We start from the raw sequence: 21,273 nt of genomic DNA on the forward strand, positions 1-21,273 counted from the left end.
AGCGTGATCGTATCAAAATTTGGGATTTTTCCACCAAGCGGTTATTTTCTGGCAATAAAATAAAGAAGCAGTGCGCAGTGTTGGAAACTGACGTTTTTGGGCTTAAATTGCGTTTTTGGAGCCCAAGATGACCTCGGATGGGTTCGTGGCCTTCTGGAGAAGTGTTCAGAATATTCCAAACATTAAATCCAGCTATATTGGGCCAGTTTTGGAGCAGCTTATGGGTCAAAACGTGGCTGTTCAGATTTTGGACGAATTTTTACTATTTTAATTTAGGGTTATGTTTGTCTTTAGGGGGATTAGGGTTTGTGTGGTGGCTTAGCAAATATATTGCTTAGCCGTCTACAGTTTTAAGGAACGCTTTCTTTTATGCAATTTTGGGAGATAGAGAGAAGTGCTAGGGTTTTGAAGATTTTCTACTTGAAGGTGTTTTCAATCCTTTTCTTAATAGATATTTCTATGATTTCAATTATGAATATGCGGAACTAATTTCTTTTGCTAGGGCGAAGCCTTGAGCCTTAGCATGAATATGTGATTTTTATTTAATTGCTTATGATTGATTGCATGCATATTTTGAATTGTTAATCACCGGGATAAAAACTATCTAATTGTCTTAATGCCTGATCACCATTAGGATCTTTAGAAAAGTAATTTGATGCAATTTTGGTCGGAAGGTTCCCTGAAATTGACGCTGGCTTCTTGTGATTAATAATTGTAATTTCTCTTAGGATGAATATCACGTCTTAAGGATTGCATGGTTTTTCAAAGGATTTTCATAAAGCATAATGAGTCTTTCATGTTTAGATTTGATCCGAACGTCTGGACGGGTTGCATGTTAGATATACGTTCTATGTTGGAGGTTCCAAGTAGAATATGAATTAGGAAAATCTAACCTTCAAAGTGGCATGTGTAGATCATAAGTAATTGGTAAAAATTCATAGGATTGCTAGGTGATGGTGGAACCCTAGTGCTTTCTTAATTTGATTTTCTCAAAACTGTTTTCTTCTCTCTAGTCCTAATATTGCAGATTGTTTATTTTAATTCATTAAATTCGTTTTTATTTTAATTAGGTTATAAAATCAATCACTTCAATTTCTATTTTACAATAATTAAATGGAATCTGATTAGTTCGAATTATTTAATAATCCCTGTGGAGATGACCTTGCGAAATCCGTTTATACTACAATAACCTTGTGATTCTTGCAAGTAAAATAGGAGATTTAAGCCTGTTCACATAAGTAGTAAAAATCCTATCAAGGGCATTTGTGGAGCAAAAAATAATCAAGAAAAATACGGAGGCGACACGTGGACTTTTGGGTAAAAAGACAAAATTACCCTTGAGGCACATCCGGACTCCCACACACATGCAATGGACAATAACGGTTCAATTGAGGTCAAATGTGATCAAAATTGTATTCTTTTAAACCCTCTCATCACTACTCATCAAATCCTCACCCACAATGTAACTCCCAATTATCCTTTTCAAATTAGGATTAATTACCAAAATTAATTGATTAATTTCCTAATTGATTGCAAGATATTATTTGACATAATATCTTGCAGTTAGAGCCAAGAAACCCCATAAGTGGCCGGTTCCCATTTCTCCAAATAGGGTCGACCACACCCCTATATATACCCCTTCATTTCTCAAAAAACATAAGTCCAATTCTCCTCTAAAACTCTCTAAATTTCTCTAAACACTTTTCCCTCAAATTCTAACTTTGACATCGGAGATTGTTCTATCAAAGCCCCCCCCATTCATAGTGGGCGCGTGAGGCTTTTGGACTTAATCTTATGTGTTATTATTTTGCAGGTACATTTTCGTCAAAGGAGAGGACGGCGGAAATTTGCATGCACAATCTACATGATCTTGTTTAAAAAAAAAAAAATTACTTTACGAAAAAAAGTATCCTAAATTTATTTTTTAATAATGTTGGGGTAAAAGTTTAATCTAAAAATGTAATTAAAAAATTTTAGATTTTAACCCAAAAATTGAAGATAGTTTAAGTGGACTACACCTCCTAAATATTTTAATTTCATTCTTATCTATTCATTTTTTGTAAGAAGCAATACTCGTGAAAATAATAAGAAACAAAAATAGGAAAGAATCAAAAGAAAACCAAGTCCTCGACACGACCGCCCCCTTTCTACATCGGTGGCGCGGGACTCTCTGTAATACCCAGACAATCGCAATCGACATGCTCTTCTTGTTAAATCTCAGCCTAGCCTCCAATCCCTAATATATCTGACCACCCCCCAATAAATTCCCAATCCCTCATGGCAACGACGTCGTATTCCCAACTCCACCGGTGCACTCCACTCTCACTCTCCCTCCCTTCCCTTTGCTCTTGTCCCTGCCGTCCCTCGCCCTCAAGAACCCTAGTATTTACTCGTACGTCGGCCAAATTGGGTAATTTCGATCTCTTTTTCGATGGGAATAGACGTCCTCTGGGGCTCGGCCGGAATGGAATTTTGGCGCGCCGCCGTGCACTTACGGCCGTGGCTCGGGCGGAGCCGAAGAACCTTGGCGATGACAATGCCAACCAGGTACTGGAGAAAAAGAAACAAAACAGACGATTTGTGATTCATTTTTGCTGTTAGTTTTTGGTTTTGCTGTGATTGGGAGTGGCATTTTGGTGAATTGGATTCAAAATTAAGCTGGAGGTGAATTTGATTGTAAGTTGTGGTTTTGGCGCTTAAAAGGACCTTGCTTTAGTGGATTAGATTGGTTGGTAGTAATAGGAATATTCGAATTTGGAAAATTTTGCGGAGTGCAATTTTGCTCACCACCCAAGTGGTGATATCACGTTGATTGTCGTTGGATGAGTGTGATTTAATCTGTGTAATACATAAATCTCGAAATTTAATAAGCAATCAATGTGGCGGCGAGCAAAAATATTCCTTCTTTTTGCACCTTATTGATCATTTTGGGAAATTATCGGTCATAATAGTATTAAGACAATGCATGCTAAGAACTTTAAGGTTTTGTTTTCATGGGTAAAGTGATGAATGTGAAGTCTTTTGAAGGGTATTGAACAATGAAATACACGGAGTAGGAAGTTTTCATGCAGTGTTGTGGTATATATGTGATTTCAAAAGTGATCTAGAAATAGTTTTGTAGTGTTGGTGAAATTATTCTCGAACTCAGCTGCTGGGGGGTTCTGCTTGATTGAGTTTTACGAACACATTTTAGTTTTCTTTTGAGATGTTGCATGTTTTATTGAAGGAATGTACTGAAATGGGTATGTTGTAGGAAGTCCACAAAGGCCATAAATTGTCATCGAATGAGGATGTAGTCTCAGAGCATCAACAGAAAGCAAGTCAGTTAAAGAAAAGAATTTTCTTTGGACTTGGTATTGGGTTATCTGTTGGCGTTGTTGTGTTGGCTGGAGGATGGGTGTTTGCAGCAGCTGTGGCGGCAGCTGTTTTTGTTGGTGCACGTGAGTACTTTGAATTGGTTAGGAGTCATGGAATCACTGAAGGAATGACACCTCCACCTCGATTTGTATCACGAGTTTGCTCTGTAATTTGTGCTCTCATGCCTCTAGTAACCTTGTAAGATCTGTAATCTCGAGTAGGGATTTTTTCTTTATAATACTTTATCACTTTCCATGTGTTGATTTTATACATAATATTAGGAGTCATGGAAATAATGCTTTTTCATTCATCTTTGTTTCAATTATGTTAACTTTGAATCAAAACATTTGTCTTAATATGTAGGCATGAACTTCTGTTTGCGATAGGTGATCACTATTGATTTATGATTAGAATTTCCGATGTGTGGGCAGGTATCGCGGACAGATTGATGTTTCTGTCACATCTGCTTCCTTTTTTGTTGCTATGGCGTTGCTTTTACAGAGAGGAAATCCTCGCTTTGCACAGCTTAGCAGCACTATGTTTGGGCTCTTTTACTGTGGTTATCTTCCATGTTTTTGGGTTAAGCTTCGATGTGGTCTAGCAGCACCAGCCTTGAACACTAGTAAGACATTACGCTTACATATTTCTAAAGAAAAGTTGAGCGATGAATTTTTTTGAAATGGGCACTGAGTTTACCTGTTCTACGTCAAGCTTTGGTTCTTATTTAGTTTGTTCTTTGGTAGGAATTGGAGCAGCATGGCCCATCCTTCTTGGTGGACAAGCTCATTGGACTGTTGGTCTTGTGGCAACCTTGGTTTCTTTCAGTAGCATTATTGCAGCTGACACTTGTGCCTTTTTGGGTGGCAAGGTATCTATGCAGCACATCCATCTTCTCTCTTGTTTTATTTTTAATATTTTAAAGTTAAGGAATATATCTTCCTTATCAAGTTGCTTGTAGAACTGTTGTTATTGCATTTGGAAATTTTATTTAAAAGGTTGTGCCACAGTTATTTAGGGTGCGTTTGGTACGCAGACGGGACGGGACGGGACGGGACGGAACGGGACGGGACGGGACGGAACGAAGGTGTAATTTTTGAAAAAGACATGGGGTATATTTGTCTTAAAATAGTAAAACATTGTGTTCCACAGACGTGGAACAAACCCGTTCCAGGGGGGGAGGTGGGACGCAAAAACACCCAAAATCTGTCCCGTGGAACAGCCCGTTCCACCCATTTTTGGCGCACCAAACGCGGGACGGAACGCCTCGTCCCGTTCCGTCCCGTCCCGTCCCACATACCAAACGCACCCTTAAGGAACACATATTTAAGGCTCACCTTGAAATAAAGTTCAACAATCAGAACTCTCCATTTTTAAGGTTTACCTGGCCATCCATGCAAAAAATCAACGAAATCAGAAGGGATATAACCATTTAAACTTTGATCATTTCAGTGTTTATTTTGTCCCAATTAGATCATTGAATTACAGTGTTGAGTGTGCCCCCCAAAGTGTCCCTCAAAAGAGCTTATATGTGGGGATCCCTCAATAGAAGGGGACTCCAGGTATTATGGCCTCCATTCATATGCAATCACCAGTCATCATGTAACTGAAGCTTAGTGTGGCTTTTGTTAGCACTCTGAACAGATTGGTACATAACGACTCCTAGGTGTTTGTTGTCAACAAGCAGTTATAAATATCCCGGTGACATATTGTGAAGGACTTCCTTGTTTCATGGTATTTGTTGGTCCCTTGCCTGTGATAACATCTTGATATAGCTCTGTACATGCGCAGGCATTTGGTAGGACACCCCTAACTAGTGTTAGTCCAAAGAAGACGTGGGAAGGAACTATTGTAGGCTTGGGTGGTTGTATAGCCACTTCTGTTGTGTTATCGAGGATTTTTTGCTGGCCAAAATCTTTGCTAAGGTATTCAGTTTTATCTGGTGAAATCTCTAGTTCTGTATAGTTTTAAAATATGTTTAATGTGCATTTGTTTTGTTTTTTGGATTGTTTTCAGCGCTATAGCTTTTGGATTTCTCAATTTTTTTGCGTCTGTCTTTGGTGATCTTACTGAATCAATGATCAAACGTGATGCGGGTGTTAAGGACTCTGGGTCTCTAATACCAGGACATGGTAATACCCTTCAGCTCATGATTAGTCTTGTGCTAAAGCATTTAACTTTTGGAAGTTTTTGAGAAAATGCATTATCTGTTAGTTGATGCAATACATACAATATTGTTCCTTTGAGAGTTGAAAACATAATTTGAGGATTTGGGCTCTTTATTAGTTCACATATGGACCGATGAGATGCAAATTAGTTTATACTGGGTGACATGTATTTACAAAATTTGTATATGATCTAAAGACCAATACGGAAGTCCTCAAGTAGGGTCCTTAAAGGAGGGCCTGTTTTGCTGCTGCTACTTGTTAGATCATGTCTGGATGACTTGAAACTCATTGAGATGAATTTCCCTCATTTTGTGTCTCAGTCCTCTGTTAAGAGCCTTGCATAAGACCTTAGAACCCCGAAGAACTCTATCAAGAGCCTCTGGTAAGAGCCTTACATGAAACTGTCCTCCATTTTCATCCCCTGCTCAATGCTCTTCTACTTCAACTTGTCAACCCCCAATGTTATCACTTTTTAATATGTAAAATAATGGTTTCATTTATATCTCTTTACCTATTTGGGATATATGATTTATACCCATCATCTTCTACAGTTGTAATTGTTGCCTAGAATATGGGGCATGTCCTTGAACTGTCATTCTAGAAAAAAATTTTACCTCAAAATCTGTGGGCCGTCTTTATTGGTTGCATTACATATTCATTCATGCTGCTGTGTTGATTCAAGCGGTGTTGCTGTGCAATCTTTCTATGGTCTCCTGAAAAAGTAATCTAGTTGCCAACCATGACAAAGCCTTGTATTGATACAACTACTGTTTGTCTTTTGCATATTGTGGTTTTACGTGATATTTAGGTCTGGCATGCAGTCCATGCTTTTATGTTTTCCGTCGACCCTTGAGTAATATCACTCTCTTGAAGTTCGTGATGGCATGCTGCTCATATGATCTTTGTCATTTTATTTTATTTCAATACATATTGCAGTATATATTATATAGCTAGCATGAAAATGTTCATGGTCCTATTAATAATTATTTTATCAACCAACATCTAATGCAGGTGGAATACTAGATAGAGTGGACAGTTACATGTTCACAGGTGCACTTGCATACTCCTTTGTCAAAACCTTCTTGCCAATGTATGGAGTTTGATAGAAATATTTTGTCATCGCTGATTGAGATTCCAAAGGAAATTGTGGCCATTACAAAGTGAAACTGAGGTTGAAGAGTTTTGGTTACCATCCATGTGCTAACCTGCAGGCTGCAAGCTTGTTGGGGGGACGATTTCTTCCCTTTAATTATCTCAGAGACGGAGCTTGAGATTTTCCGAGTCTTAATTTTATTCTGATCTAGATGCATTCTAAAATCATGTTCCTCGTCAGTTGTAAGGGACTTGAGGTTACGTTGCCCGACTTAACCAGGTCCTGATAGTCCTCACCGTACTGCATGTTTTGAGTTACACGGCGTCGCTTGTACTTCAATCTAGTTACCCGGAGTCGGTGGTAGCATGGATCGTTGTCGACGCCTACAGTAGAGATGCTTTGAGCCATTGACACTAGTTTCTTTTCAACAGTGGTTTATTTTAATTTTATTTTGTATATTTATGTCGAATAAGGCTTATTATGATTATTTTTGAAGTGTACTGCTGTTGTGAAAAATAAGATAAGTTGCATCATTCTATAGAATTCAATTTGTTAGTGTGTACTGACTCTCAATTTTATATGCACCTTTACCTTGCGCAAACAACCGCGTTTGTACTTTGAAATACCTGGCATGCTGATGGTAATATTAGCGTACTACTAAAGCGTTCTTCAAACGCCTAAATGACATTAAGGATAAACATCGTGCCTTGAACGCATGACATTGTATATAATTTCATAATCCAATCCGCACACAACTTCATAATCCACTCCGCATGGAACCAATGCATGATTTTAAATCCAAGATAAAGGAAAACATGCAACAATATTTACGTACTCATACTGCCATGCTTATTACATACACAAAAACTACTTGCTAGGGCATTGAAAATTCCCTACCTTGCCTCCAACTCAACGTAGTAAACAACCAACCACCGTCCATAACTGCCACATGGTGGTTCAGTGGTAGGGGAAGAATTTCTGATCTGTATTACACATGACATGTTCCTGACGCTAGTGAATCGCACGATGGTGGGCAAGAGGAGGCTAAAATGCATCTGTGAGTCTTCCCAACTCACGAATGGCTAGACTACTGTGACGAGCAACCAACTAGTCCCCTTTTTGAAAGAAAAAAAAAAACACAAACACCATCCATGTAAAGTTTTGATAACATTCAAATTATGACAATTTATACTTTTTCTAAAACGAATGCAAATCCCTAATCATTGAATTTTTGGCCTAGCAATAGTTGTTAACCCATAATTAAAATCTTTAATTAATCATTTCTAAGTTGAAAGTAATATAGCTTAGATCATCAAAATTTGTCAAACTTTGTTCTTGTATTAGAGAAAACGAAAGGCTTACTTGGACAAGGCCCCTTTCCTAGAAAATAAAATCCCACCATCACACACTACATTCTTAGTTTAATTCTAACTGAATTATAATTGATAGCTGGTCAGCATTTTCTACGACGCGTGAACTATATATAATAGAAAACAAAGAAAGTCAATCTCTTACCGTATATCCCCAAGAACCCTAATAATTGAGGAAAAGTTGTCATCCATCAGTCCAAGTTGCCATCCACCAGTTCAAGATATATTATATATATATATATATATATATGAGTATCCCAACTGATATTTATGGGCCGGGCTTATATGTTTGTGTCTTTTATTGTTGTACAATCCTCAATTTTTGCTTTATTTGAGAATGTGTTATTAGGTTAAAATTTTATGAACGGTGATTGTTTATAAAAATATTTTCAGGATTGGAGAATGTGTTACTCAACAATTATAATGGTATTATATATATCTTTTCCTTTCAAAATTTTAATTATCAAATGGCTGAATTGTTATAGACAAATGTGAACGAGTGAAAACTGTGATGTAGAATTTTGGAAATTGGTCTCCCTAGTATTACCCCTATAGCATTATATACTTGTTGCACTTATGACTTGCATATCAAGTTTTTGTCAAATATAACTGTTTACTCAACCGTGAGAATTCACGTAGAAAATTACAAACACGTGCACTTGTGGATGCATGTGATTCAAATTAATTTTTCATTCATTAGAAACGTTTGTAAATTAAACACAAAATTTTATTTTAGAAATTGCATATATATGATTTTATATAGAATTCTACTGATATAACAGAAGAATTTTATGTGGTCATTAATTTAGAATATTAAACCAAATCAAACCTAATTCAATTTGAAGAGATAACCCAAATAAATAGCACAAAAAAATAAAGCATGAAATAGACGTGAGAAGCGAACAACGTTGGGTTGACCTAGTTGGATGAGATTTCCATACAACTAGAATGATGAAGGGTTGTAGTCAACTCATCCATGCAAAGGTTTGTGGAGCCAGAACACCACCAAATATATGAGAGAGAGAGAGAGAGAGAGAGAGAGAGAGAGAGAGAGAGAGAGATGGTAATGCATGAGTGTTTGTCTTTTATTATTGATATGGCCTACCATTTAGTGGCTTTTGACAATCATATGAGTGCTTACTTTTGAGGCTTGGGCACGAAAGAAAATGTGTGGGATGCAAAGAATGCGTTGTATCCAAGCTGACTAACAACAAAATAAGAAAAGAGATAAAAGTAGAAAACAAAAGAGTGAAGATTTAAAAGGGAATTGTTATTGGTACTCCAAAAATTTCAATTTACATTCCAAACTTTCTATATTTTGAAAAAAAAATATACTTGTAAGGAGTGTAGAATGAAATTTTTGGAGTGCTAATAACACTTCCTGATTAAAAACAATGAAGGAAAGATCACGGGAGGGTATGCAAAGAATGCGTTGTATCCAAGCTGACTAACAACAAAATAAGAAAAGAGATAAAAGTAGAAAACAAAAGAGAGAAGATTAAAAACAATGAAGGAAAGATCAAGGGAGAGTTGGAGGAGATACGCATGGTGGGCAGGCATCTATAAAAGTTAAGAGAAAGAGATAGAAGCTAATAACATTGTCTGATTTACAAAACCCTAACTTTTCTACACACACACACCTTCTATGCATACATCTCAAACCCCACTCCATCTTCCACCTCATACCAACTTTTGCTTTTCTTTTCATTACTTTTCTTACCCATTTGCCTTGGATGCTCTCATGGTTTTGTCATTGGGTTCTTGTCTTCTCTTACATAAATTTAAAAGAAAAATCTTTTTAGTTCTTTTTCCTTTCTTATGTGCAACCCTATTTTGCTTGGAAATATAGGAAATGGTCTTCAGAATTCATCGCTCAGTTCATTTCTTTGCAACTAAGGAAATATCAATTTGAAGAGATTCGTTTAGGAGCCGTGAATGACATAATTGGTGCAGAAAGCTTAGGAATATGCATGCAGAAATAACCAGAAGAGAAAAGTGATTTGAACTGTCATACTATTCATGATTTAGAAAAACATCTAAGTTTTGGAATATGATTCTTGAAAGCGATCCCTAGTAACTTATTGATAACCATTTCCTTTGTTTTTTGATCTTAGTTTTATTATTTTATTTTTCTAGGGGAGAAAACACATTGGAGAAAGGATTCATATGGAAGAAATGTACATGAAAAGATACACAAAATAAAAACTAAAACTCAAAAGAAAATGTTATTAACACTCTAACATAGTCGTTATACACTCATTTAATTGCAGCTCTCAAGATCAAAACGTGAAAACCATCTTAAGTTGGTTTTAATTTCAAGTCTTTGTTTCATAATTTCTTCCATTTAAAGGTCCTTCCTCCCTTCATCATTTTTTCACTCCTATTTTTTGATGATATATCTCTCTATCTCTAACCCAAAAAAAAAAATGACAATGAAAATCTAAAACCTAAATTGTACTATCAACATATATTTTTTTTTAACCAATTTCAATCCCATTTGAAGAGGAACTGTATGTGATTGAGATATATAATTCTTGTTAGTACACAGTCAACATATTTTCTAACCATCTACATGTTTTTTTTATAATAACCTCTACAAGATTTGATGGTGGCTTTGTATTGATTGAAGATGCATATGCATGGGCTGTTCAATTAAGCTTTATGTTGTGTCCTACGCAATTTATTTTGAACTTTGAAGAGGACAAAAGCTGCCAAATGACTTTAAGAAGGGTGGCTTTAGCATATCATTGTTCTTTCAAAATAACTGAAAAAAAAAATCCCTCACTCCTAGTCCTAGGAGGAGGCTTCTCCAAGACAAAAGTGCTTACACCAATTCCTTAATAAAAAGTTGTTATCATCATTATACTTTCCAAAGGAAGGTCGATTTTCTTTCTTGTACAACAAGAAAAAAAAGTGTGTTGCTTTTATGGGCCTCCATATCTAGGAAGATGCTTAGATGGGTCTCTCTCTATCCTTCTATCTTTGCCTCCCTTGCCTCGCTCTCATGGAATCTGCTTTCAGCTGTTGAAGTGACATGGGCAACAATGGAGGACCGGCAGGTCCATCCAAGAGGGGGATTGCATTTGATTTTAGTGAAGATAAAAATGATATATATCAAAAGGAAGGTACTTTCCACTATTACATGCTTGTGGTCTTTCCCTTTCTTCATCCAAATTGGGCCAGATAGAGACCTAAAGATCAGGACCATACTTGCTTAGTTGTATAGATTTTGATATTTTCATTAAGGGCATGCTTGTTTTGCATTAGAACTCACCATGCAAAATGCCCTTTAAAATCTCACTTAACTTATAAAAATATGAACAAATAATTCTGAATTAGTAAACGTCGGTCATGGTTTTATTTGGGTTGAAAACAACTCATAGCTAGGGCTAAACTTTAATTTGTGGGGCTGCCCTCATTTGTGGAAGGCGATACTTCCACCTCTTCTCTAAATAATTGACAAGCTAATCCCTAATAAGTCTGAAAATGACTATACTTTGTCTTTTGAAAAAGCCTATTTCATGGATGAGAAATTCCCATTGTTCCTCGATTATTCCTAGTTCTTGAAAATATCTTTGTTCCCCCGACTAGCCTCGCCCCTAAATTTTTCTGGACAATCCAATTTTGATCAATAAGTATAGAATTCAGTTCTTCTGCTGCCTCGAGTTGAAGCATATAAACAGAGATGTACACGTGAAGAAAATGAATGAAGCTGATGAAATGTCGAGAGAAAAATCAATTTCTTGGATCACACAAGGGACTTTAAATCTCCGTCATCATTCACTTAGAACTTTTCCATAGTAAGAAATTGGAATCTCTTATTTGATGGCAAGGAAATACTATATATACGCACGTAAAAATAAATTTAGAGCGGGGAAATAGAAACTTTTCTATACCCACCCTGGGTAATGCTTGGGAGATTAAATGAGTAGACTAAATTTTGTAAACTAAATGACATGAAAATTTATAATTGGATTATTACTTAGTGTTGATTAACGTGCTTATTTCTAATTGGTGACATTATTTAGTTTGCAAATTTAGTCTACAAACGTAGTCTACCTAGCATTACTCATACCCACATAGACTTGAATGGGGCAATGGAGTTTTGCTTCAAACAAAGTAAGAAACAAAGTGAATGCAGTCATCATGAAGAAGAAGAGAGCGATCGAGAGAATCCTACTGTCAGAACCAAGACCTTGGATTTTTGGTCTCAAGGACACTACATGTTAGACAAGTAGAAACGTAGTTGGACTCTATGTATAATTATAATCCTAGTTATAGTTGTATTCCTAACTTGTAGGGATAATTTCTTGCTAACCAAGTTATGTAATTGTATATATTTGTGTTTCACGTATCAATGAAATATACTTCAAACTCATATATCTTTTTCTACATGGTATACAGAGCAGGTTTCAAAACCTCGCCTTTCTTTATTTTATTTTTTTCGGCAGCCTTCTGCTGCCCTTCTTGTTCTTCCAGCATGGGAGACAATGATCACAGTCACCCTTTTTTTCTCCACCATTCTGATCACCCTAATCTTGTCCTTGTCTCTAAAAAGTTAAATGGAGACAATTATACCACCTGGGCACGTGGAATACATATTTCTTTAAGCGTCAAGAACAAACTTGGCTTTATTACTGGTGACATTGAAGAACCATCCTCCTCCGAGGATCCTGATACGCACGCAGCTTGGCGCTGCTGCAACGATATGATTCTTTCTTGGCTTCTTCACTCTTTGAAGCCTGAGCTTGTCGAGTCCGTTCTCTTCTCCACCACTGCCCAAGCTGTCTGGGATGACCTTTGCGAACGGTTCTCTCAAAGCAACATTCCCCGCATATTCCAACTCAACCGTGAACTCGCCACCATCTCCCAAGGTACTTCATTTGTCTCCGCCTATTTCACTCGTCTCAAAGGTCTTTGGGATGAACTTGCCTCGTACAATGAACATTGCACCTGTTCTTATGGCGCTAAGAATGACCGGCAATAGCTTATGCAATTTCTCATGGGACTCAATGAGTCATTCTCCGTTATTCGGGACCAAATCCTTTTGATGAATCTTCTTCCCACTGTTCGCCAGGCTTGTTCCTCAGTCTCTCAGGCAGAAAAGCAACGCTCGTTGGGCTCCCTCCGCTCTGCAGATCAACCTGCTGCTATGGTGGTCTGTGGCTCCTCCTCTCGTACATCCTCCGACCGTCCCCCTCTTCACTGCACCTATTGCAACTATGACTTTCACACCCGGGACAATTGTCACAAACTCCATGGCTACCCTGTTGGTCATCCCCTCCATGGGCAACGGTGGCGGCCACCCAGTCGCTCCTACACATCCCCTGCCACAACCGGTTCTTCACGCGGCACTGCGCGCAACAACAATAATAAAGGCACTCGGCCCACCACCAGTCTCCAGGCCCACCCTCCCACCGTCCCTCCCTTAGCCCATCATGTGCATGGCCCACTTACCTTGCAGGATGTCCAAGTTGCAATGCCACATCTTTCTGCGGAAGAACACTCCCGTCTCTTTGCTGCCCTCACTACTGTTGCCGACCTTCCTTCGTCTCCTCAGGCTCATGCCGTTTTTAATAATGACTTTGCCAAAGGTTTGTTACCTGTAACTTCTCATCTTGGTCAATGGATCCTTGATAGTGGAGCTACCGATCATATTACTTCTTCAGCTTCTTGTTTGGTTAATACTTCCGCTTCGCACTTGCCACCTATTTCTTTGCCGAGTGGTGCTACTGCTCCAATTACTTTAACTGGCACTCTTCGTTTAAATTCCTCCGTTACTTTAGACGATGTTTTATGTGTCCCTAATTTTAAAGTGGACCTTTTATCGATTGGTAAACTTACAGACGGATTATCGTAATCCATAACTTTTTTTCCCTCTTGGTGTGTTTTGCAGGACTTGGTTTCGAAGGCGATGATTGGTGTGGGTAAGCGACGTGGCGACCTATATTACCTAGTGGCACTTGCCTTCTCTCTCCCCACCCGTCACCTTCTCTGCAATGCCATCAACATCCCGTCCTCCCTATGGCATAGGCGCCTTGGTCACCATTCCTCAACTTGTTTGCAAGCTTTAGCCTCCAATTTTCTTCATTGTTCTTTTGATTCTAGTAATGTTTGTGATGTTTGTCCTTTGGCGAAACAAACTCGTCAACCTTTTGGTTTAAGTTCTATTTCAACAACTTTTCCTTTTGCTTTAATCCATTGTGATATTTGGGGCCCGAATCGTCAATCTTCTCTTTCTGGGGCTCATTATTTCTTAACCAATGTGGATGATTTTTCTCGCTTTACATGGGTATTTCTCATGAAACATAAATCCGATACTCAACAGCTAATCAAGGATTTTTTTTTCTTATGTCACCACCCAATTCCATACTAAAATCCAATGCATTCGTATTGATAATGGCGGTGAGTTTTTTTCTCTACGCAATTTTTTCTCCGATAATGGGGTCCTTTTTCAAACTTCTTGCGTTTATACCCCTCAACAAAATGGCGTCGTTTAACGTAAACATAGACACCTTCTCGAAACCGCCCGTGCCATTCGCTTTCAATCCCATCTTCCTCTCAAATTTTGGGGTGAATGTGTCCTTACTGCTACTTATCTCATCAATCGCCTCCCCACCCGTCTTCTCCATAATAAAACTCCTTTTGAAGTTCTTCATAATAAACCCCCCACCTATGACCACTTCCACGTCTGTGGTTGTCTAGCCTATGCCACCTCTGTCATTACTCCCACTAAATTTTCCCCTCGGGCCCATCGTTGTATTTTCCTTGGATACCCTTATGGACAGAAAGCCTACAAATTATATGACCTTGACACCCATAGCACTTTGACTAGCAGGGATGTCATATTTCATGAAAATTCCTTCCCTTATGCCGTATCTGACACCCATTCCCCATCCCCCACGCCTACATTACCTCTCCCTTTTCCTATGGACCTTTCCTACCCACAAATTCCTGACACCACCCCACCTTCACCTCCTATCACTTCACATGCACCCCTTCCCACTCCCACCCTTTCGGCCCCATCTGCTCCTTCACCCACCTCCACTTCCACCACCCATTCACGTGGTATTACATCCCCCTCCATCCTCCCCCTACTACCCTCTCTGCTCCATTTACCGACATCACCCCAAATTCCCTCCCACTAGTCACGGACCCCCCCCATTTCCTACCCTACGCGTCCTCCTGACCTTCTCCCAACCCAACTCACTTCTTCCTATACCCACAAAACCCCCTCCTATTTAAAAGACTACGTTTCCTCGCAGGTGATTCTGCCACCACACCAATCCTCCACTTCGAAGCCTGGTTATGCAAAAGGTACGCGATATCCTCTTTGTGATTTTCTCTCTTACAACCGTTACTCTCCCACACATTTTTCATATATTAATTATGTCAGTCAGAATGTGGAGCCATCATCCTATGCCGAGGCTACCAGTGACCCCAATTGGCATCGCGCCATGACTGAGGAGCTTACAGCTTTATATGACAATGGTACTTGGACTTTGACTACCTTGCCCCCTGGAAAATTTCCCATTGATTGTAAATGGGTGTATAAGCTGAAGTATAATCCTGATGGTTCAATTGAGCATTATAAAGCTCGCTTGGTTGCTAAAGGTTACACACAGTCTGAAGGTATTGATTATCATGACACTTTTTCTCCCACTGCTAAGATGATTACGGTGCGTTGTTTACTTGCTCTTGCTGCTAGTCAGTCTTGGTCTCTTCACCAACTTGATGTTCATAATGCTTTTTTGCATGGTGACTTACATGAGGAAATTTATATGTCTGTTCCTCCTGATCTTCGGCGATAGGGGGAGAATCTTGTGTGTCGCCTCCACAAGTCTCTTTACGGTCTCAAGCAGGCTTCTCGCCAATGGTTTGCCAAATTCACTCCTGCCATTCTCTCTGCTGGCTTTCAACAATCCAAAGCTGATTATTCATTGTTCACTAAAAAGTCGGGTACTTCCTTTACAGCCTTGCTCATTTATGTGGATGATATTGTGATTACAGGCAATGATGTTTGTGCCATTGATTCTCTGAAGTCTTTTCTCCGTGATCATTTTCGGATTAAAGACCTTGGTGATTTAAAATACTTTTTGGGCATTGAGGTTTCTCGTTCCAAACAAGGGATTTATATTTCATAGCGCAAGTATGCATTAGAGATTCTCAAGGATTATGGTTTTTTGGGAGCACGACCCATTACTTTCCCTATGGACGACATAAAATTATCTGATAATGGAGAACTTCTCAAGGATCCTGAAAAGTATCGCCGATTAATAGGACGGTTGATCTATCTCACTATAACTCGGCCAGACATCACCTATTTCGTGCATGTTCTGAGTCGTTTTATGCATGAGCCAAGGATACCTCATATGGATGCTGCACTTCGTATTGTTCGTTATTTGAAGGCTAATCCAGGTTAAGGCTTATTATTCCGTTCTGACAACCAAACCAAGTTAACTGCATTTTGTGACTCTGATTGGGCAGGTTGTCCTATCACTCACCGTTCGACTACTAGGTATTGTGTATTCTTGGGCAATTCTTTGGTTTCGTGGCGGACAAAACGGCAGAAAACTGTTTCGCTTTCTTCAGCAGAAGAAGAATATAGGGCTATGGCAGGTGCTTGTTGTGAGTTAATTTGGCTTCGGTTTCTATTGAAAGACTTGAACATTCCTTTCGATGATCCTTCTGTTTTATTTTGTGATAATCAAGCAGCATTACATATAGCAACTAATCCTGTTTTTCATGAGCGGACTCGTCACATTGAGATGGATTGTCACTTTATACGAGATAAGATTGCAGATGGCACTATAGAAACCAAGTATGTTGGTACGGCACACCAGTTGGCGGATTTGTTCACCATGTCTCTTGGGAAAGACAAGTTTTCGACTCTGTTACGCAAGTTGGGAGTTCTTGACATCCACTCTCCAACTTGAGGGGGAGTGTTAGACAAGTAGAAACGTAGTTGGACTCTATGTATAATTATAATCCTAGTTATAGTTGTATTCCTAACTTGTAGGGATAATTTCTTGCTGACCAAGTTATGTAATTGTATATATTTGTGTTTCACGTATCAATGAAATATACTTCAAACTCATATATCTTTTTCTACACTGCAAGCATTCAAATTGTAACCAAAAGATGTACAACATATATCTAAACCGAATCCAAGAGCAATGAAATCCACTCAACATACTTTGCAGTCCGAAGCATGCCCATATGCTTCCAATGGCTATAATTAATACAATATCAGTAGGGATGTCATATCCACACATCCCTTTTTACTTTTCTCACACCCTTTTAATTTTCGGCCGTCGGATCAGATGAATTAAAGAATATCAAATGACAGAAATTAACAAGGGGTGTGGGAGAAGTAAAAAGGGGTGTGTGGATAACACGCCCCTATCAGTATATGTAAATAAATACTATTCACTTTTATTGGTGAAAGGGAAAAAATAAAAACCAAGTTAGTCAGTCAAATGTTCACTGAGAACTAATGAAATTTATCAACAAACTTCAGCTTCTCTTTGATCGGCTCACACAGAAAGACACAAGGGCATGGCAAATTAAACATTTTTTTTTCTGTTCATGTTTTTGTGTGTGTGGGTTAGTTTACGGTACTTCGAAAATAAAGGGCATTGATACTGTTAAGTTTTTTTTTTTTTTTTTTTGAGAAACTGGATAAATTCATAACCAGGGCCGGAGCCAAAACACAGGGAGGCCCACCAGGAGGCAACAACCAGAGGAAACAAACAGAAAGCAATGAAGAGGGGAGCAAAGACTAAAGACGCAGCACCAAGTGCCAAGCGTCACCCCCTTCACCACCAAACTACAAATACGGAGGACATGGGAGGCCATCCTTGTTCAAAATATGCACCAACGAAGATGGGGGATGGTTAAGCCAAGTATAACCGCACATCTCCGAGTTAGTTTGAACAATGATTTTGTAATGTAATCATGTCCATACATGCCTCACAATTATTAAGTAACCGTTCACAATAACTTTGAAGATTATAGTGTAACTTTACCTTTATTGTAATTTAGATGTTGAATTATACTTCTTGTTGGAACATCATTAAATGTGAAGCTAGGGAGCTCAAAAGTTAAAGAACGAGAATAAGAAGAACAAACTGATTACAAACTTTGTTTATTATTCTGTTAACTAAAAAGAAGAAGAAAAACGTCATTACTTACAAAATGATATCAAACTTGCCATTTATGATAGTCAAACCGAAGATATCCTATTCACAAGTAAAAAAAAAATCATTAAATCGTAGTTTAATTCCTCCTCCCCTACATCTACTATACAAAACAATACTACACTTAGTAGACCATAGAGGATAAAAACACTATGGTTTACCTTAAGTAGTTAGAGGATGATTAGACATGTGTATTGTTTTGCCTGAAGTTCCGATTTTGGAGTTGCTTCCAATCTTCCATCTTAACGGGAAATTTAGCAATGCCTCATGAACTATAAAACGTATTCTACTTTTACCTCCAAACAAATAATTGGTTTCTCTACTTGAAGTTTTGGAAATAACCAATTTAAATAAAATTAAAAACCTTTATGAAGTGAGGCTGGTGGACGACACACATTTAATGGTTGTTTATTTTATTTTATTCACAATAAAAATGATTGAACAAATAATGCTTGATTTCTTCTAATAATCTTTACACGTTCAATTTAAATGAAAGTACGACAAATTCTCTAGTGAAGAGTATATTCTAGGAATTTTTGAAAGTCTAATGGACGCAAATTATATTGTTATTTGATGAAATACGACGTAAATTTCATCTCGAACAGTCAGACTACTATTTTTGCCAAAATGTGTATAAAACTACTTGCATTCGTTGGATGAGTGCTGCTATTATATCTATCACAATACTCAATTATAAACTACTTAATAAAATGACATTCAAATTTTTTAAACAACCCATAAAGCCGTCACGACTCTCTTATCTTCCAAGTGAATGAGTCTCTGATACAACTGCTGTATATGGCATGACTACACATTATAAATGTGATATCTCATTAATGTGGCGGCCATGACTAAGACTTTCCCCTACCAAAGAGGCATTGTTCTCATAGTTGTGCCTCATACAGGAGATTGTATGGGAAGTTCGATAAGTATGTTGCCCCTCATATTTCTCAATATAATAAGAAAAGAAATATCACTAACCAAATAACTACTAGTTCAATTGTACAGGAACTCATGAAGTTATTTTCCCAAATTATGACAGTAAAACCAATGAACTTATTCCTCCGAGTTATGTTACGTTATGGGGATTGTAGATTTTCCGTATGAACCAAGTAGAATAAAAGATTACTTGCCCGAGTTGGAGCCAACCACTGTTGGGTTTCTTTATGCAACATGGCCTCATCTTCTAATTTTATTATATTAAACAAAAGTAGTTTAATGAAGTGTTTCCAAGGTGCTAAAAGGAAAGATTCTAAACATCATGTGAAGGGTCCAATAAAACACAACCCATGTGATTTCATTAGGGTAGCCAAGAAAAAATTAGTAAACAACAAAACATTGCAATGCATAATACACAAGGCTGACATATATATGTACGATAGACAATACCTAACATATTTAGATATAGTTAAGGGAAAAGGTGTGGTGAATTTAATTATCTAGTATACCTACCATATTGACACTCAACCAAAAATATCATAAGTTTATTTTATTTTATTTTTTTTTATTTTTAACAAACGATATTATCTACACTAAGGGGTGGGGGAGTGGGTTAAGCTCCCAATAGGCTAGCAATAATGCAGTTTAAATTCATTTTTGCCGAGAATCAAACCTAAGACTTCTCACTTGTAAGTAAAAAGTTTAAATTCACCTTTGCTGAGAATCGAACCTAAGACTTTCACTTAAGTAAAAAGAATACTACTAGACCGTAGTAGTAAGTGGTTATCATAAGTTTTTTTGAATTCTCAATGCTGGAATATATATACGATAGGCAATACCTAACAATTTTAGATATAGTTAAGAGAAAGGTGTGGTGAATTTAATTATCTAATATACCTACCATTATTGACACTCAACCAAAAATATCATAAGTTTGTTTTAATCAAACAATATTATCTACACTAAGAGGTGGGGGAGTGTACTAAATCTCACAATAGGCTATCAATAATGTAGTTTGAATTTATCTTTGGCGAGAATCAAACCTATTTCTCTCACTTACAAATAAAAAAGATACCACTAAACCGTAGTATGAAGTGGCTATCAAAACCTTTTTTGAATTCTCACAAATGCATATATTTATCCTAAAGCCAATTTAATTAGGAGATAATTGAATATCCATCCTTTGAGATCCTTGAAAAAAAAATTGAAAGAGCGCTTTAAATAACAAGAGTTATAACTGAATTAATACAAAATTTGGAGCACCAACCAAAATTTTGGGGAAAAAAAGAGTACCAACCAAAAATTTACCACTAACAATTTATGGTTAATTAAATAATCATATTACTAAATTAATTGTAATAAAGTAATGACGTCGTTTATGTCAAAGTTTGATATATTATGCAAAACTATTTAATAGGCTAGATTAGTTGATCAAGAGATTTTGTTCATCCCCTTAAACAGAAGTGATAACGGACTTATCTAATATTGTTTTCTCCACTGGAAAAAATATTGTAATTTTCTTATATACCTACATATTCATTTCAAATAATGAAGATTTTAACTAACTAAAACAAAGAAGTATCCACTTTCGACCGAAAAAAAAAAACAAAGAAGTATCCAATAAAGAAACACACTTAGCACATGGAGATTTATCTACATCATCTTTATCATATTATGTGATTTTGTTTTCACTTTTATATATGATATCGTGTATATAAACATGTTTCTTTTATTTATTTATTTTTTTTTTTTGAAGATTTCTTTGTGAGTTTGTCTTATTATCATTCTAAGGTATTTTAGTCAAAATAGTCCCTGAGATTGGTATAACTCTTCACTTTGGTCTTTGAGATTTGAAATCGATTGAAGTGGTCCCTGAGTTTGTTCACCATTAATCATTTTTTACCTTTCATAAAATAATCTCTGCTAAATAAGGACCAAAATGACAAAATTACCCTCAATTTAATAAACAATGAGCCAAAATGATTTGACAAAATTTGAGGGTATTTTCATCAGTTTTTTCTTAATTGACGAATATTTTCCACTAAAGGACGAAAATGATTGATGGTGGACAAACTCAGCCACTAGTTCGATCAATTTCAAATCTTGGGGACCAAAATGATGAGTTATGTCAATCTGAGAGACTATTTTGG

General features: G+C 37.3%; 2 protein-coding genes across 3 annotated transcripts; both read left to right on the forward strand.

Annotated features, from left to right (window-relative positions):
- Window positions 1–2,078: 2,078 nt before the first annotated feature.
- On the forward strand, window positions 2,079–7,173 carry LOC126630039 (phosphatidate cytidylyltransferase 4, chloroplastic). 2 transcript variants are annotated; one of them, XM_050300211.1, is made up of 7 exons: window positions 2,080–2,547; window positions 3,254–3,555; window positions 3,789–3,979; window positions 4,101–4,225; window positions 5,146–5,279; window positions 5,371–5,486; window positions 6,534–7,173. In XM_050300211.1, the coding sequence occupies exons 1-7, from the start codon at window positions 2,278–2,280 to the stop codon at window positions 6,623–6,625; spliced, it is 1,230 nt and encodes a 409-aa protein (XP_050156168.1). In that variant the 5' UTR covers window positions 2,080–2,277; the 3' UTR covers window positions 6,626–7,173. The 2 variants fall into 2 exon arrangements, with proteins under 2 accessions (XP_050156169.1, XP_050156168.1); XM_050300212.1 differs by lacking the exon at window positions 5,371–5,486 and having other exon boundaries at window positions 2,079–2,547.
- A 5,292-nt stretch (window positions 7,174–12,465) lies between these two features.
- Window positions 12,466–12,972, forward strand: LOC126630108 (uncharacterized). Its single transcript, XM_050300257.1, has one exon. The coding sequence runs from the start codon at window positions 12,466–12,468 to the stop codon at window positions 12,970–12,972; it is 507 nt and encodes a 168-aa protein (XP_050156214.1).
- Window positions 12,973–21,273: the final 8,301 nt, after the last annotated feature.

Source organism: Malus sylvestris, chromosome 7 (genome assembly GCF_916048215.2).
Source record: "Malus sylvestris chromosome 7, drMalSylv7.2, whole genome shotgun sequence".
Lineage (NCBI taxonomy): Eukaryota > Viridiplantae > Streptophyta > Magnoliopsida > Rosales > Rosaceae > Malus > Malus sylvestris.

Bases quoted from the DNA above. Each gene is read 5' to 3' on its own strand.
- LOC126630039 (XM_050300211.1), top strand. From the start codon at position 2,278: ATGGCAACGACGTCGTATTCCCAACTCCACCGGTGCACTCCACTCTCA. The intron at 3,980-4,100 runs GTAAGACATTAC...GTTCTTTGGTAG, and splicing joins AGCACCAGCCTTGAACACTA to GAATTGGAGCAGCATGGCCC. The intron at 5,280-5,370 runs GTATTCAGTTTT...GATTGTTTTCAG, and splicing joins TGGCCAAAATCTTTGCTAAG to CGCTATAGCTTTTGGATTTC.
- LOC126630108 (XM_050300257.1), top strand. From the start codon at position 12,466: ATGGGAGACAATGATCACAGTCACCCTTTTTTTCTCCACCATTCTGAT.